Source organism: Megalops cyprinoides, chromosome 23 (assembly GCF_013368585.1).
Source record: "Megalops cyprinoides isolate fMegCyp1 chromosome 23, fMegCyp1.pri, whole genome shotgun sequence".
In the NCBI taxonomy this organism is placed as follows: Eukaryota; Metazoa; Chordata; class Actinopteri; order Elopiformes; family Megalopidae; genus Megalops; species Megalops cyprinoides.
Window position 1 is genome coordinate 22,783,345 of NC_050605.1, and position 15,974 is coordinate 22,799,318.

The following is a 15,974-nucleotide window of genomic DNA, read 5'->3' on the forward strand; positions in this document are numbered from 1 at the left end:
TATGACACATGTCCAGGGAGGATGGGCTAGAAGTAGGTGGAGTTATTGAGAAAGTCCATTATGATAAATGAGGACGTTCTCACTCACACATGGCTTCCATAAATAAACAGCGCAGTGAGGATGTGTGTTCTGTGACCAATCAGAATTTGCCTGTGAAAGCAGGAGGATGTACCTGCTGCTATGGTGAGCGGGAATAACCTTTTTGTGTGCTTTCTGTGTGCTTCAGAGTCCGTGTTTCATTCCATTCGTACATGGTCAACTGTGCATATCATGCATGCACAGCCAAACTGAGATTCACAAACACTTCTCTGCTGATATGTAGGGTGGGATGTAGGGGTGAGGAGAGGGAGCCGGTTCTGACACTGCTGAAACCAGTCAGGGGTCAGGTGGAAAGTTAATGAAAACCCAGACCACCGCAGTCAAGGGCTACAAGCTGGTACAGCACACTCAGTATGGCACATAAAGGGACGAACACTGCCATTTTATACACCAGATAGCTAAAAGCTGGCTTGCTAGCAACCTCCCTCTCTAAGATTTAGTAACAAAAAAAATCAAGGTATGAGACAGTTGCACACTAACTGTCTATTGGCCGGATTAAGAACACAATACTTTCGAACCCTCTCAAACCAAACAATTTAAAGATAGCTGGCTACCTAGCAACATGATACAATGTATTTGTAGTTACCTGTGCAAAGTCTGCTGTCAGAATCTTAGCTCTAGATACTAGCTACCTACCTAGCTTTACTGCATGAACCAGTAATAATAATAATGGACAATACTGAATGCTTCATGTTCGACATACATAAGACTTGCATTCCTTTGGATCCAAGTCAAATGAATACACCAGCAACATCTTAACTAGTAACTAGACAGAAAAATTTGTAAAAAGCCTTTTATTTTTCACAGAATCAAGATTCAGATTTATGAAAAGCTGACTGGAGACGTGATTCACTCAGCTGACCGTAATATACAATCAACGCCACATGCAACCCTGTTGATCAACACTGAGGCAGTTGTAGCATGTGGCATCCTGTACATTGACTGAGATGAGAGCCACTGAAGGCAAAACAGTGGCCACCAGTGGACAACGAGTGCATTACACCACAGACCGGCCGTAATTAGAGTGAAGGTAGTGAAAGAATTGAAACTGTGATTATTTTTGTGTGTTTATTATGTTTAATGTGGATTGTTGCAAATCAAACAGAAGTTGTTAGATCACACACCATGTTACTCGGTGTATTTCAAGTCAAGCTGAATCAAACCAATGCTGCTGTATTTTACCCTACAAGGAAACGTCTTCTGTGGAAACACAGACACACAGAGAAAAACAAACATAAAATGTTTAACTCCCTGCTGGGGCGCTGCTGTTGTACCCTTGGGCAAGGTACTTAACCCAGGACTGTTTCAGGAAATATCCAGCTGTATAAATGGATAAATTTTAATCTATGTAATTTGCTCTGGACAAGAGCATCTGCTATACAACTAAATTTGCAATGATGCTTTTGCAGGTCTGTATTTAGTGGTATAATAATTATATTATATATATTATAATGATATAATTCTTCTAACACAAAACGACACACGGGGCAAAAACAAAACGACAAAATGACAGCTTGGGACACAATATTAATGTGACACATCATAAGTCGCTATGGATAAAAGCATCTGCGAAATGACGACAATAACAGTAACACGTATAATTAATTTCATGCAATCTGCACCCATTTTTAAAATCATTTTAACACGGTGTGGATAGATTGCTACGTCACATAACACGTCTGCAGCAACAGTGAGTGAAAGTGCGCGCACACAAACATTATCCCCCTTAGAACGCAGTGCTGTTCGCATGTTGAAACTATCACCTGACCTGCAATCTCTTAACCCTGTGACATAAAGAATATGCTTTCCTTTACAGATTTTTCCTTTAGTAATACTATCATGAAGCAAGGACAACAATGAAACAAACTGGCTAACAATAGCTATCACACATATTGCACACATTATAGAATTAATTTATATAAAGTATCATTCATAAAACTTCTATTTTCTCTGTAAATTTCCTTCATGATGCTTACCACACACATACACACGACTCATTTCACCAAATGCACCACAGAACTGTCTGAAGTAACTTCAGAATGACGTCTCAGAATGAATTATACTTAGTTACACATCTGTAAAAATAGTAGCCGGATGTTGTTTACAATTCTTTTGAAAGACATTCGTGGAGTGAGAGGAATATAAATCAAAGTGGCAAAAGTTATTTCGGGGAGGTGATCCAAGCCTGAATTCCTAAGAAGAAGAGGATCTCAGTCCGATCTTAGTCTTAGTACGCAGAATATCCAGCGGGGCAGGCTAAAGTGATCTCTCCCTCTCATTTCAATAGAGAGTTTCCGCTATTTTCCTAAGTGGGAAAGGAAACCTGACCTCCTCAGTATGGCGTCTGTTTGCGTTTGAAGAACGGGGTGACTCTTGCGTGGCGGCGGCGGAGGCCCGTGGCGTGAACGCGCATCGTGATCCTTACGTCACTGAAGCGCCCTGGCTCGCGGAGCTACTGGTAGTGCTGGCAAGAGAGGAAAAAAAGAGAAATAAGTATTATAGTAAAAAGCACATCCTTTTATGAGGAGGGATTGCATCTGATAACGGTCCGTCTGCAAACCCAGGAGTACGGCGCCGCGCTTAAACCACAGCCGGATAAGCGGGATATGTGAGAAGAAGGTAGCTGCTTACATTTTAAAAAGTGATTTTCATTATTGTGTTCTTTGCACAGAGCAGTCGGACAGAGAGAGAGAGAGAGAGAGAGAGACCGAGACGTCTTGTCTACTCTGTCTGTAGTTGGTTTATTTTCATTGAAATTAACGGGATTTTGTTTTTAATACCATAATTGTCGTGTTCAGATGCTAGATTTTGTCGGAATCTGTTTTACATTGTGTGTGAAGAGGCTTGTAAATGTTGAGGGAGCAGACGATGGAGGAGGGAAAAGATATTGAGCGAAGCAGATCAAGGGTGTCTCCTTACATCGGTATTTTCCACCAGGTAGCCGTCGTTAGTTAGCTTGCTAACTAATATAGTTAGTCTGTGTTTACATTTAAAAAGAAGCCTATTTTTTTTACATTGGTGGCCAGCTAATGGTCACGTCAGTGGTGTTAACGCTGCATTTCCCCGGTGGGTCAGCGTTAATGTCTATCAATTTGACTGTTTCATTTTGTTTATTTAACACCTTATTTGTGGGCTTTTGTGGGAGGTTATCAAATAATAGCAAATCCAGAGTAAGAGAATAACCAAGCAAGCAAAGCGCAATCGAGGCAGCTAGCTAACATAGTAGCGACGGAGCCAAAGTACCCAGCTGGGTAGGTATGTTAGCCAGTTGGCTAACGAACCAAGACTAGGCTGCATTTCTGCAACATGAGCAAGATGTATAAATTGCTGCCTTTTCTAGAGCCAATTACCAAGCTGGCAGACTTGCTACCTTACCATTAAGTCACGGATGACACCAACAAATTTCATCTTCCATACATTTTTGCCAGCCGATAATGATTTTTTAAAAATTGTTCATTTTGAACACACAAATCGCTAGCTAGCTGCAACACATGAAGAATGAGTGTTGCCGCCCATTTAAAAAGGGAGACGAGGTTCCTCCCTGTTTTCGAATCAAATGGCCTCGGTTCCGTTTATCACTTGCTGAAGCATGCAGATTGATAGACTTCATACATTGCAGTGTCTTCTGTTCTGTCTGGAACAGCCTGGTTTTATAGACTGTTCTCCGGTCCTCAGAACGCTAATGGACTCTAGCAATCGGGACCGGGGGGGGGGGGGGGGGGGGGGGTTGGGGTTGGAATTAAAACGCATAGCATCGGGGTCGCCCCCCCCCGGTCCCGATTGCTAGAGTCCATTAGCGTTCTGAGGACCGGAGAGAACCGAGGGCTCAAATCCACTGGGATTCTCCACAGGTTGGCCAATCAACTTACTCCTTTGTTCCTCTGGTGATATCCCGTATGCTCAGTGTAATGTTTAAAAGGCGGTGTCAAACGCGGTAACGACTGGAGGCTGATGTCATCCAAACCGAAGATGCATCAGTGCGAGGTTTAGGGCAGTACTGTGTGCTGTGTGCGAATTTCAGATGATCACCTGTGACTCAAGTGTTAGTGCCTGGTCGCACATCATCGTTGTGTGGAAAAAGGCAAGAAGCCAAGCCGTCGTCTGTTTGGTACCATCTTTTTCCAGTTCGCTTTTTTTACATTTGAGGTAATCTTGGGTCTTCCAGTGTTTGTAGTGATTAAATAAAAAAGCCTTCGTAGATGGTGACTCTCGTCATAATACGCGAGATGCAGATCGTAAAGCTGCAAAATCATTACAATTATTGTTTATGTAATAAAATCCCCCCATTCTGCTGTAAAATACAGTTCATGGCAACAGTGACTCTTCTAAGGGCTGCTTACAGATTGCCTTTCTGTGGGTTGACGGATTATAATTTCTACAAGTGAAGACTGAAGAGTTGTGTTATAATAGGGCAGCCATCTGGATTCTGGTCAGTGTTCAGCCAGTGTCAGTGGTTTTATTGGCAGTGCAAAGATCCACTTGGTGTTGATGGGAGGAGAGAGCTCCTATTTATTATCTGTGTCTCTATATTATGGCCAGATCCTGAACAGAACTGAAATGATCTTTTGTTTTTGTCATGAAGAGAACAGAAGCACTGCCTGGGTCTGGGGGTGTAGCCGAAATACAGGTGCTCTTTGACCTTGGTGGAGACTGAGGCAGGTCGTATTGCATTGGTCACTGTTTTAAACTATTGTGCTGTGTAAAATAAAAGCACTTCAATGGTTTTCTGAAGAAAAAAAAACAGTGTGCCTTGGAGTTTTTGGAAGATACATGCTTTTTACATTTTTGAAAAATCACTTACAAATATTGCAGCGAAGTGTCCTTCCTTATGTCTCATCTGTTGAAATGATTGTTTGTGTATGCGTGAATGTGAGAGGGAAGTTTAAGAGAAGGGAATCTACTTGCGTAAAGGCTGAATTTGTTGAGTAAGGCTGCAGCTGTGCTGGTAGCGCTAAGCGTTCAGGCGGTGGCTGAGGTTCTGATAAATGGCTCAAGTCATAGTGTCTGTCTCAGTGTGTGCTTTTGGCCAGGGGCATTGGGTGCACAGGTATTGCAGGTGAACAGCGTCAGGGAAGGACTTACTGCAGACATTTTGGCAAATCCATTTTTCTAACAAAGCTATTTTGGATTTAGACTCACCAGCATCTTTGAGTTTTGTTCCTGTGTATTTTACGTTCTTATGCTCAGTTATTTAGCTCTAATTCGAATTGGGAAACTTTTGCTTGTTTCACAGTCCAAGCTGAGAAAACTTAGACTGTCAGAATTTAGTGAATATTATATTTGAGTCATATTTAAGCACTCAGTGCAAGTATTCATGCTCCTATCGGTCTCTTCATCCCTGATACCATTTCACGGGCGTTTTGGTTTAAGCAGCAGGGAGTGAGTGTGATTTTGACACTGGATTGGTGTTAAGGGTGACATCATGTACCACGCAACCTGGCTTCACCCTCTAGATTATTCATCTTAAGATGTGCTTCATATTTCACCTGCCTCCGCTCCCTGACTGAGGCGCTCTTGGGCACTGGGTTGGCTTTGAAAAGGATCAAAGTTCCTCTCTCTCTCATTCCCTCTGCAGGGAGAGACAGGTGAGGTGAATCCAGCTCAGTTCTGAAGGGCTCTTGGCCCACCTGGAGTTGGTGCGTGTCCTCAGTTCAACTTCAGAAGCTGCGGGAAGAGCAGAATAAACAGACTCTTTCTTGCTTTTTTTTTTGCTTCTATGCTGCCCTTTTCTGGGGCTTCCATTTCTGCATTATTCATTGCCACAGCTGCCATTGACTGAAACGGTGCAGGTTAAGCAGCTCCCCCAGGGGTGCAGCAACAGTGCCCCCTGTGGGAAACGAGGCGGCAGCGCCTGTCCCAGAAGCGCAGCTCCTTAAACACCGCCCTGGCTCTGGCACCCTGATCAATCGCACGCAGCCTTCCTGAAATTTATCTTCAGTGGCTGAGCATAGGAGCGCTGAGAGAGGAGGCGGTGTAGGTGAGAGTGAGCATCACAGCTCCTTTTAAAAAAAGCACCCACGAGAGAAGAAAGAAAACACCTCTCGCCAAAGTTATACGTTGATTTTTTTTTGTGGAATGAAATAAGCTTCTTAGAAAGGGAACGAGTTCACCTGGAGGGTGTGTTCAGGTAAGTGGTCTGCCCTGGAATCCAGGCTTGGTTTCTGGGTGTGAGGTGTGGAGTGAATGGCACATGCAGGGTGCAGTAGTTTTTCCTTCCCTCACCTGTGTGTGTGTGTGTGTGTGTGTGTGTGTGTGTGTGTGTGTGTGTGTGTGTGTGTGTGTGTGCGTGCTTCAGACCGTCGGTCCTCATCCATCCCGCGTGGTGACGACCCAGCTGGGGAGAGCAGCTCTTGTCCTCGAGGGGCGTGACATGGTTTTCATACACAGCTGATCTTTTAGGAAGCGACCTAATTAGATCATTCTGTTGGACTAGGTTTCGGAGTCTCTGACCCTGCAGCTAATCGCTCTTTTCGGAGGCGTGTGTTGTGTGGCACGGCTTTTTCACCTATCTGGAGTTTCCTCTCGATCCCTGTGGATCCTCAGAGCAAGAAAAATCCTCTCATTTTTGTTATTAGGCAGAGATTCCAAGATCTGAGTCTTAAGAAACCATTTGGTAATTTTTAAGCCCTCATATATTGTGTAAGTACATATGGTAGTTTTATTGTATTTCAACTGCATAATGATGATGTTCATAGTCACAGAATGTAGATTCATATATTGAGCGGATGGGATAGAGCTGGTTTTATGGCATGCGTTTGAAATGTGAAATTCGATCCATGTTCTTCCCTTTGTGGCATTAACAAAGAAATAATTCTGCCAGCACGCCTCTGTGTGGGTCTGCCAGCTCCTGGCTATTTCTGCCTTCCGGTGGCAAATCTAATGATAGGATACTTGTTGCATAAATGGAACGTGTGAAACTTCCTCTGGAATGTGACTCCCCCCCCCCCCTTTCCCCCCCAGTTTCCCAGCAGCCCCCTCTGTCTCCCCTACACCTGCCTCCCGTTACCCACAGAGCTACATCCCCTCCCCTCCTGCGTCTGTATGCGAGGAGCACCTCTCCGCTCCTCGGAGGGGAGAAATCACGCAGCTGGTGACGGAGACACAGACGGAGAGGCAGGAGTGACTGACTCCGCGATGTGACGCCTTCACAACAAGCGACTTCCTGTCAGCCTGTCACATCCAGCCTTCTCTTTTTCGCCAACATGGAAATTGCTTTCTCAACGCTACCGACAGCAGAGTTTTAATTGTTTTTTTTTTTGTTTGTTGTTTCCCCTCAGACTTTCTCTAAGGTCTTTTTTTTTTCACCTTCATTTTGTGGCCGCAAGCTTTCCGGGTCTGTCGTGGTGTATCGAATAAACTGATCAGCAGAGGGATCTGAGCTAAGTGCTTTTTCTCTGCGGCTAACTGGATGAATTACTGCGAGCCGGCCTCTCCCCGCCAGTCTGAGGCCAGGTAGATGGGATGACAGCAGGGATATTAGCGAGCTGGGAGCTGACCTGAGATCAGCTCTATAAATACCCTGCCTGAACGGAAACGCCCTCCTCAGTTCCGGCTTCTCGTGGGGACCGGTCGTCTGAGCGTGTACTCACAGGAAGAGAGGGACACTGTTTGGGCAGGCCTAGAGGCTTCACACTGAGCTTGATTACTGTTTGTTTAAAATACACACACCGTGATAATGAATTCGGTCCGAACGTAATGTGCTTTAGGCCTGATTACCTTGATGTGTGAAAGTGAGTTCACAAGGTTAAATTCTAACCATGGTACCGACGCTGTCTTCTATATAATATGTGCCATAAATAGTAAGTTATTGTGTAATTTATGGAAATTTGACAAAATTGAATGTCTTGGTGATAGTCTTGTTTATTTAGGTCTTATGAGCATAAATGAAACTCTTTTTTTTTATTGCTTATAAAAATTCAAACAGCCCATATACATGCAGCTGCAAATGCCAGTGTGACATTTCAGCGAGTTAACATGCTCTGCCTGAACTCCGTTTTATGTCTCTCTTGTTTTTCCCTAGTACTCTTTATTTTTTTGTAGTACTCTTTGTTTAATCAAAGTCATATGCTGCTCTAAAGACGTCATAATGCCAGAAGCACAGAAATTAAATAACAAAACAAAAAGGAAAAAGAAATGGAATGAAACACTTGGCCTCTGCCTTCATGATGGGTTCTACAAAGAATTTTTGGCTGGGTGATCCCAGGCACCACATTAAAATGGCTGCAGACTTTACAAATTTCGGTGACTCCTGTAAGCTGTAGCTTTTACAATAGTGATATGGATTAATTTCTGGTAAGGACCTGAGGCTGAAGTGCTGTGTGGACAGTTGAGTCATACCCTCAGCGAGGGAAAAGGCGTTGCGTCGGGGAGTAAATGTTCCACTTGATGGATTTCTCTTGTCCTGCTAGCTGTAGCTTTGGATCCGTGCCTTACTGACTTGGAGTGGCTCCACTGCCCAAATAGTGATGTGCTATTCTTATGCTTAAGTGTGGGAGAATTTTGGTCATTCAGAAATATCGCTCAATGCCACCCTAATGTCAGCAGCTCACGCCATTCGAATGGTATTGCTGGTGTGTTAACATACATCCATAAATACATACACTCATATTAGCTGGAGGGCAGTGGCCTAGAATTTAGTTTTTTACAGTGGCTGGCATGTCCCCAAAGCTATTTTTCTCCCTAGAAAACCACTTCCAGCGTGATTCATTTCACGGCTATTGTTTTGCTGAAAAGTAACATGTTGCTTGTGACATCACAAATAAGCAATTCAGGGATTGGTTTGTCGTATGGAGTCAGCATGGTCAGATTGGCTCAGAGGCCTCCCAGGAGGTGTGGCCTCTCAGACAGCAGTCAAGGCTCTGTCCAATGGCAGGGTCTCATACGGACCTGCGTTTGTGATGTAGGTCCTGCCTCCTTGTTCATTTCTCAATCATTTCTCATCCACACTTCAATCATTTCTGCCTGGCACCACCCCTGATTTTGACCTGTGCTTGTGTTCTGTTGAAGGATGTACAACAGGTGATATTTCAGTGAATTTTAGTTGTAAATCATAATGTTATATGCTTTATGTATCTGTCACACATGTATAAGCATATGCAATATTGTTAACATCCCTGCTTAAACAGGAACCAAAAACATGATATATGTCTGTTGTGGACTGTATATAGTCCACTACGGGCATTTTCTCTGTTATATAATTTTTTCTTTCATAACTTCATATCATTTCAGTAGGGGTGTGAATGAAAAAGAGGGCATTATGTGTATGTGTGGGCGTGGGTGTCCTGTGTGGGCATGGTGGTGGTGTGTGTGCGCGTATAATATGGTATAGTTTCACAGAGTGAGGCATTAGTACTGATGATTTACTGATGAGGGCACGTTAATGTTGGCACAGCAGGGCGTTTGATGGCCCGCTCCTCGCCTCTCATGTCCGCTTGCGAGCAGCAGGCACGGGCTTGTGCAGATGGCTGTCATGGCGACCGTCGCCAGCGGACGGAGTGGCGTCGCAGAGGTCGCTGTGTCTGTGGATCCTGTTACCCCCTTGCAGGACTGGGGTCACAGTGACACCCGGACTGTGTCGCTGCCTGGCTATTCCCAGACAGACCCGGCCCTTACAGGAAGGGTGGGCTAAACACCCCCCCCCCCCCCACACACACACACACACACACACACACACATTGTCCAGTTGCGGTGGACTTTGTGCCCTTGCTGTTTCTCCTGAGCCCAGAGCCGAGGAGAAGGCTTTCTCTTCTGTTGCGTTAGCGTTAGCCACGTTAGCCCTCCTGTCTTACTGGGCATTATTAGCAGCTGCTGTTCCAGCTGCCTGGTTTTGATTTGCTGTAAGTGCACTATTACAGGGAGAGGGTAATGTGTGGTCTGCAGCAGACCCCAGGGGGTCTCGCTCAACGCTGGGCTCAACAGCAGCCTGAAGGCCCACATACCTGTGCCTTACATCTCGCTGGCTGGATGTTTCATCTGAACAGCAGAAAGTGTCTGTGGATGATGGTTATCTTGCTGACGGAACCTTTGAGCTGTATGGTCTTTGTTTCCCTCCAGCAGAGTAAAAACCTGCGCACATGCAAGGCAGAGGGAAACCTTTCCTGTGAAAATGGGCGCTCTTTGACTGTGGTCCAAGCTCTGATCCAGGGTCATTTATTGCTAATTCCTGCTTCGGCCATCTTCCAGGAGAAAAAAAGGTTACACTGACCCAGGGTCAGCACTGCGCTGTCTGTCTACACTGAGAAAATTATTAACACCTGATTATTACATCAGTTGCTTGCTGAGTGAAAAACTGTTTGAGACTTGCAGTGCATTAGTCCTTGTGTGAATAGAGCTCCCTAATGATGAAGGACTAAAGACCTTTTAGACGAGACAGTACAGACGGTTTAGGTCTGACAAAATCCCACAGGAAAATTTCCTGGCCCTTATTAATGGATTATAAATATACAGTATATTAAAGGGCTCATTTTCATGCCAGGCCCTCAGCATGTGGAATATTATTAACATTATTTTAGTATAACTCACGGGCACACTGCTTCTGGAAAGGGGGCCGAATATGGCAGAGGATGTTTCCCAGGGGGGCAGAGCCGTAAAAGAGCGGGAAAGAGTCTGTCTGACGCCAGCGTTGTTTTACAAGCCGTCGGTGTCGGCGAGGGTCGTTCACAGCGGCCCGCCTGCAGGAAGCGGCGGGTTTTGATCTTTGCTCCGTGTGGCTGGCCTGTAACCAGAGAGTGACGCTTACCTGCTTGGGAAGGCATGTCCCAGATGGCGTCTTCTTCCCGCTGAGTATTTGTGGAGGCAGTGTTTGGATGCACGACCCAGCTCCTCAGCTGTTGTGTGTAAAAGGTTTTGTGGTGGCTGAAGATAAATGTTACGATGTTGACTCATGAGGAGGACGCCATAAAGGGGCAGGCATGGGGCCCCCCCCCCCACGGCCCCGTCTCTATCACCCTGCTCTCTGACTGCACTGTGAGAGCCCCAGGCAGAGGGCACCTTTCAGTGCTGATCTAGGACCAGTTTGGCTGTTTAGCTGGTGATATTTAAGTTTTGGGAATCTGGTCCTGGATCAGCACTTAAAGGTAGCTTCTGAGGACCGGGAGGATAGGTAAGGACGTTGGCAGTGTGGAGCGGGTGTGGCTTTCTCCTGTCTTTTCTCACCCTCCTCTCTCCCTCCTGTTCTCTCTCCACACCCTACTTCTCCCATCTGCTCTGTCTCCTCTCCTTCTCCTCTTGCTCTCTCCCCCCCCCACCTCCATCTCTCCTCTTTCTTCCTCTCTCCTTCTCCTTCTTCCTCTATCCTTCTCCTCCTCTCGCTCTCCTCCCCCATCTCTTCCTTTCCCTCCTTCTCTCCTCTCGGTCTCCTCCCTCCCTCCCTCTCTCCGTGTCTCTGGTAGTTCTGAGGCTGCAGTCAGCCCCTCTGATGGAGAATCATGCGCTTGTAATGATGGTGGTGTCAGTCCTGATTAGTAATCAGTGCTGCCTGTGTTTTTTTTGGGTTCAGCATTAGGAGCAATTAACAGTTTCCTGAGTGACTGGCAGCGTTGGGAGAAATCTCTCTGCAGTTCACTGTGACAGGGGAACTGCAGGTACAGAAAGGGCAGTGTTTTTGACTTTCACTTCAGGACACAGGAAAGATCTTTATATAGAGATGATGATAAATATTTTATACCCATACCTATCCTAGATAAAAACAAAGTGTGCTATATCTGCTTAAGATGAGTAATTTAGGCTAATACAATTCAAGCTACTATGATAGTGTTGTTTTGGAGGCATCTTTCTGGAAAGGGTGTCTCATTCTGCCCGAATGTGATTAATTAGATTGGGAAAGCGGATGGAACAGATTGTGATAGAGGTTATTTCAGCAGCAGAATTGCAGGTGGACTGATATTGATCTGAGGAAGAGGAAGCCTGTTGCCATAGCGAAGGGCCGGGCGGCTGTGTGGGGCCTGTCTGATCCCTGCTTGCTGAGCTCACAGGCTCCTGCAGGAGCATCTGTACCGGAGGCTGGAGACGGGTGAAAACCCATGACTGTGCACTTCCTGCTGCAGTGCACCCTGGGAAAATGGCTGGGCCAAAGCATGGGCCTGCAGCAGCGTGATAAGGAAGTCTTGTAGGGCCGCTGAGCAGCGGGGGGTGTGTGTGTCTGTGTGTGTCTGTGTGTGTCTGTGTGTGTCTGTGTGTGTCTGTGTGTCTGTGTGTGTGTGTGTGTGTGTGTGTGTGTGTGTGTGTGTGTGTGTGTGTGTGTGTGTGTGTGTGTGAGAGAGATGGGGTTTCTAAAGCCCTTGTTACCGCAGCAGTAAGCCTCCTCTAGCTAAAGTAGTCATTAAAGGAGCATTATAATGGAAGTTGGAGTCTGTAGAGGATAGCACTGCTGCAGCAGCTGACAGTGGTGACCAAGGTGTGACTGCAGTCAGTCTGGGTCACTCCCTGCATGTGCTGTGCCTGTTCTGTGTACCCTGAGCGCTGGTGCAGATGCTGTGCCTGTTCTGTGTACCCTGAGCGCTGGTGCAGATGCACACACACACACACAAACACGTGTATACACACATACACCCTCGCATGTGAATACACACATACACCCTCGCATTTGTATATACACACACACACACACACACACAGTAAAGTAAAGGATATTAATGGTGATTCTCGGGGACGTTGTGCCCCTGAGCCGGGACCACCTCCGCACTTTTCACTCCTCATTTGCGCTGAAGCCCAGATGGGGGGGGGAACGCCTGAGTGCCCACAGCCGAGCAGCGCACCCCCCCAACACGCTGGTCCTCAGACACGCCCCTCCCTCACCGCTGACCTTTCACCCCTGAGCCCTGCAGGCAGCCCTGTGATGGCGGTGTGAGCGTGCTGTGCTCCCTGCGGTGCTGATAGGTGCAGGAGAGAGACTCGCTGCATGGCTGCTCCTCTCCCTCCGTGCCACTCTGGGGGGGGGGGGGGGGGGGGGGAGTGGGCGGCGATGACTGGGGGGGGGGGGCGGGGTTAACAATGCAGGGGACCGTGCTGGAAATGAGGCATCAGGCGTCTGTAAATAAAGCTGGCATTTGAGTGACCTACATACAGCTGCAGCCCAGGCAGAGAAGGGCTGTGCTGTGGTACTGAGGGTTATGAGCTGTATTTCCTCTATGGCGCTGAGGGTTATGAGCTGTATTTCCTCTATGGCGCTGAGGGTTATGAGCTGTATTTCCTCTATGGCGCTGAGGGTTATGAGCTGTATTTCCTCTATGGCACTGAGGGTTATATGCTGTATTTCCTCTATGGCACTGAGGGTTATGAGCTGTATTTCCTCTATGGCGCTGAGGGTTATGAGCTGTATTTCCTCTATGGCGCTGAGGGTTATGAGCTGTATTTCCTCTATGGCACTGAGGGTTATATGCTGTATTTCCTCTATGGCACTGAGGGTTATGAGCTGTATTTCCTCTATGGCGCTGAGGGTTATGAGCTGTATTTCCCCTATGGCGCTGAGGGTTATGAGCTGTATTTCCTCTATGGCACTGAGGGTTATGAGCTGTATTTCCTCTATAGCACTGAGGGTTATGAGCTGTATTTCCTCTATGGCACTGAGGGTTATGAGCTGTATTTCCTCTATGTGGTGTGGTGTGTGTGTGTGTGTATGGGAGTGCTCCTCTCTCTGTGCGCCGGCAGGGCCCAGCGTTTCTGTCCTTGCACTCTGTAAACACAGATTAGCAGTGACAGGAGTGTGTGCCCAGCAGTCAGAATGATGAACCCTCTAAAGCGCAGCCTGAGGCGGGACGGGGGGTGGGGGGCAGGGGGGGGGCGTTCTTCAGGAGGTGTTCTTCAGGAGCACCCTGCACTTTCAGGACTTTCCTCCTGAAAAGTGATACCACGTCACACAATGAAAAGAGAACTCGAATGTCACCATGTTTCACTGGGGTGGTTCTCTGGGGTACGGGAGGGGAGTTGAACTATGCTGGGTTTATTGCTGAGGTTTATTTCCCCTCTCAGAACAGCACACTTGACTTAGAGCTGTGTAGTGAAGCCTCTTCCTGCCAGATGACTGACCTCTTGGTCCTTGTCTTCTACAGATCCCGGCACTGCCGCCCTCATAAGGAGTGATAGAGTCCTGGATCTTCTCACTGACCGCGGATTTTCCAAGTTCACGCCCCCAGCGGTCGACTACTGAAGGCTCCCTTTGAACATGACATACTCGCCTCTGTCCTTCAGTTAAAGACAGAAAGAAGCACAGAATCCTGCAGGTGTTCAGTGGACGGAATCTGACTCTGTTTTGCTTCTGTGTTGCTATTTTTTCCGTTTCGTTGAGAAGCGAGACCCCATTTTCCAGACACCATGTACGGCAGCGCCCGGTCTGTGGGCAAGATGGACAGTAACCACGGCGGGGGGAGCGGCCAGAGTCCGGGGCGTTCCCCGCGGCTGCCCCGCTCGCCGCGCCTGGGCCACCGCCGCACCAACAGCACGGGCGGCAGCGGCGGCGGCGCGGGCGGGGCCGGCGGCAAGACGCTCTCCATGGAGAACATCCAGTCCCTGAACGCGGCCTACGCCACCTCCGGCCCCATGTACCTGAGCGACAACGAGGTGGTGGCCGCGCCCGACCTGCCCAAGAGCACCATGACGCTGGGCCGGTCCGGCGGCCGGCTGCCGTACGGCGTGCGCACCACCGTCATGGGCAGCAGCCCCAACATCGCCACCAGCACGGCGGGCGCCGTGCCCAGCGACGCCATCGCCTTCGGGGACCACCACATGCCGTCCAGCCTGGCCTCCACCGTGCCCCACTCGCTGCGGCAGGCCCGGGACAACACCATCATGGACCTGCAGGCGCAGCTGAAGGAGGTGCTGAGGGAGAACGAGCTGCTCCGCAAGGAGGTGGACGTGAAGGAGAGCAAGCTCAGCTCCTCCATGAACTCCATCAAGACCTTCTGGAGCCCCGAGCTGAAGAAGGAGCGAGCCCTGCGCAAGGACGAGGTGTCCAAGATCGCCGTGTGGAAGGAGCAGTACCGCGTCATCCAGGACGAGACGCAGGTGAGCGGGCGGGGGGTGCCGCGGGGGGGGGCGGGGGGTGCCGCGGGGGGGCGGGGGAGGGCGGGGGGTGCCGCGGGGGGCGGGGGTGCCGCGGGGGGGCGGGGGGGGTGTCTTTAGGGCGTCGCTTGGCAAGTAGGCCGTGTTCCAATGTTAGGGGATTGTTGACTTGTGTCATAGCTATGTTTAGGTGGGGTTGGAGGACAGGCTGTCTCACTGCTGTGTATGGTGAGGGTTTAGGACGGGTGTGAGGGGGGAGGTATTGCTGGGCAGGTGTGTATTGGGTCATGTTCCAGAGTAGGTGTGTAGCTGCTGTGTTGGGTGGTAGTGTTTCCGCACAGGTAGGGCAGGTGTGTGGCGCTGTGTTGGGTGGTAGTGTTTCCGCACAGGTAGAGCAGGTGTGTGGCGCTGTGTTGGGTGGTAGTGTTTCCGCACAGGTAGAGCAGGTGTGTGGCGCTGTGTTGGGTGGTAGTGTTTCCGCACAGGTAGGGCAGGTGTGTGGCGCTGTGTTGGGTGGTAGTGTTTCCGCACAGGTAGGGCAGGTGTGTGGCGCTGTGTTGGGTGGTAGTGTTTCCGCACAGGTAGGGCAGGTGTGTGGCGCTGTGTTGGGTGGTAGTGTTTCCGCACAGGTAGGGCAGGTGTGTGGCGCTGTGTTGGGTGGTAGTGTTTCCGCACAGGTAGGGCAGGTGTGTGGCGCTGTGTTGGGTGGTAGTGTTTCCGCACAGGTAGGGCAGGTGTGTGGCGCTGTGTTGGGTGGTAGTGTTTCCGCACAGGTAGAGCAGGTGTGTGGCGCTGTGTTGGGTGGTAGTGTTTCCGCACAGGTAGGGCAGGTGTGTGGCGCTGTGTTGGGTGGTAGTGTTTCCGCACAGGTAGAGCAG

At 48.5% G+C, this 15,974-nt stretch overlaps 1 protein-coding gene across 5 annotated transcripts in view; it reads left to right on the forward strand.

Moving 5' to 3' along the window:
* Positions 1 to 2,499: 2,499 nt before the first annotated feature.
* Positions 2,500 to 15,974, forward strand: part of LOC118770253 (ELKS/Rab6-interacting/CAST family member 1-like) — a 192,708-nt gene continuing 179,233 nt past the window's right edge. For all 5 annotated transcript variants that reach the window (XM_036517808.1, XM_036517809.1, XM_036517810.1 and 2 more), the window contains exons 1-2: positions 2,500 to 2,718; positions 14,148 to 15,099. In XM_036517808.1, the coding sequence (XP_036373701.1) occupies positions 14,410 to 15,099 (690 nt within the window). In that variant the 5' untranslated portion in view covers positions 2,500 to 2,718; positions 14,148 to 14,409. The remainder of the gene's footprint in view (positions 2,719 to 14,147; positions 15,100 to 15,974) is intronic.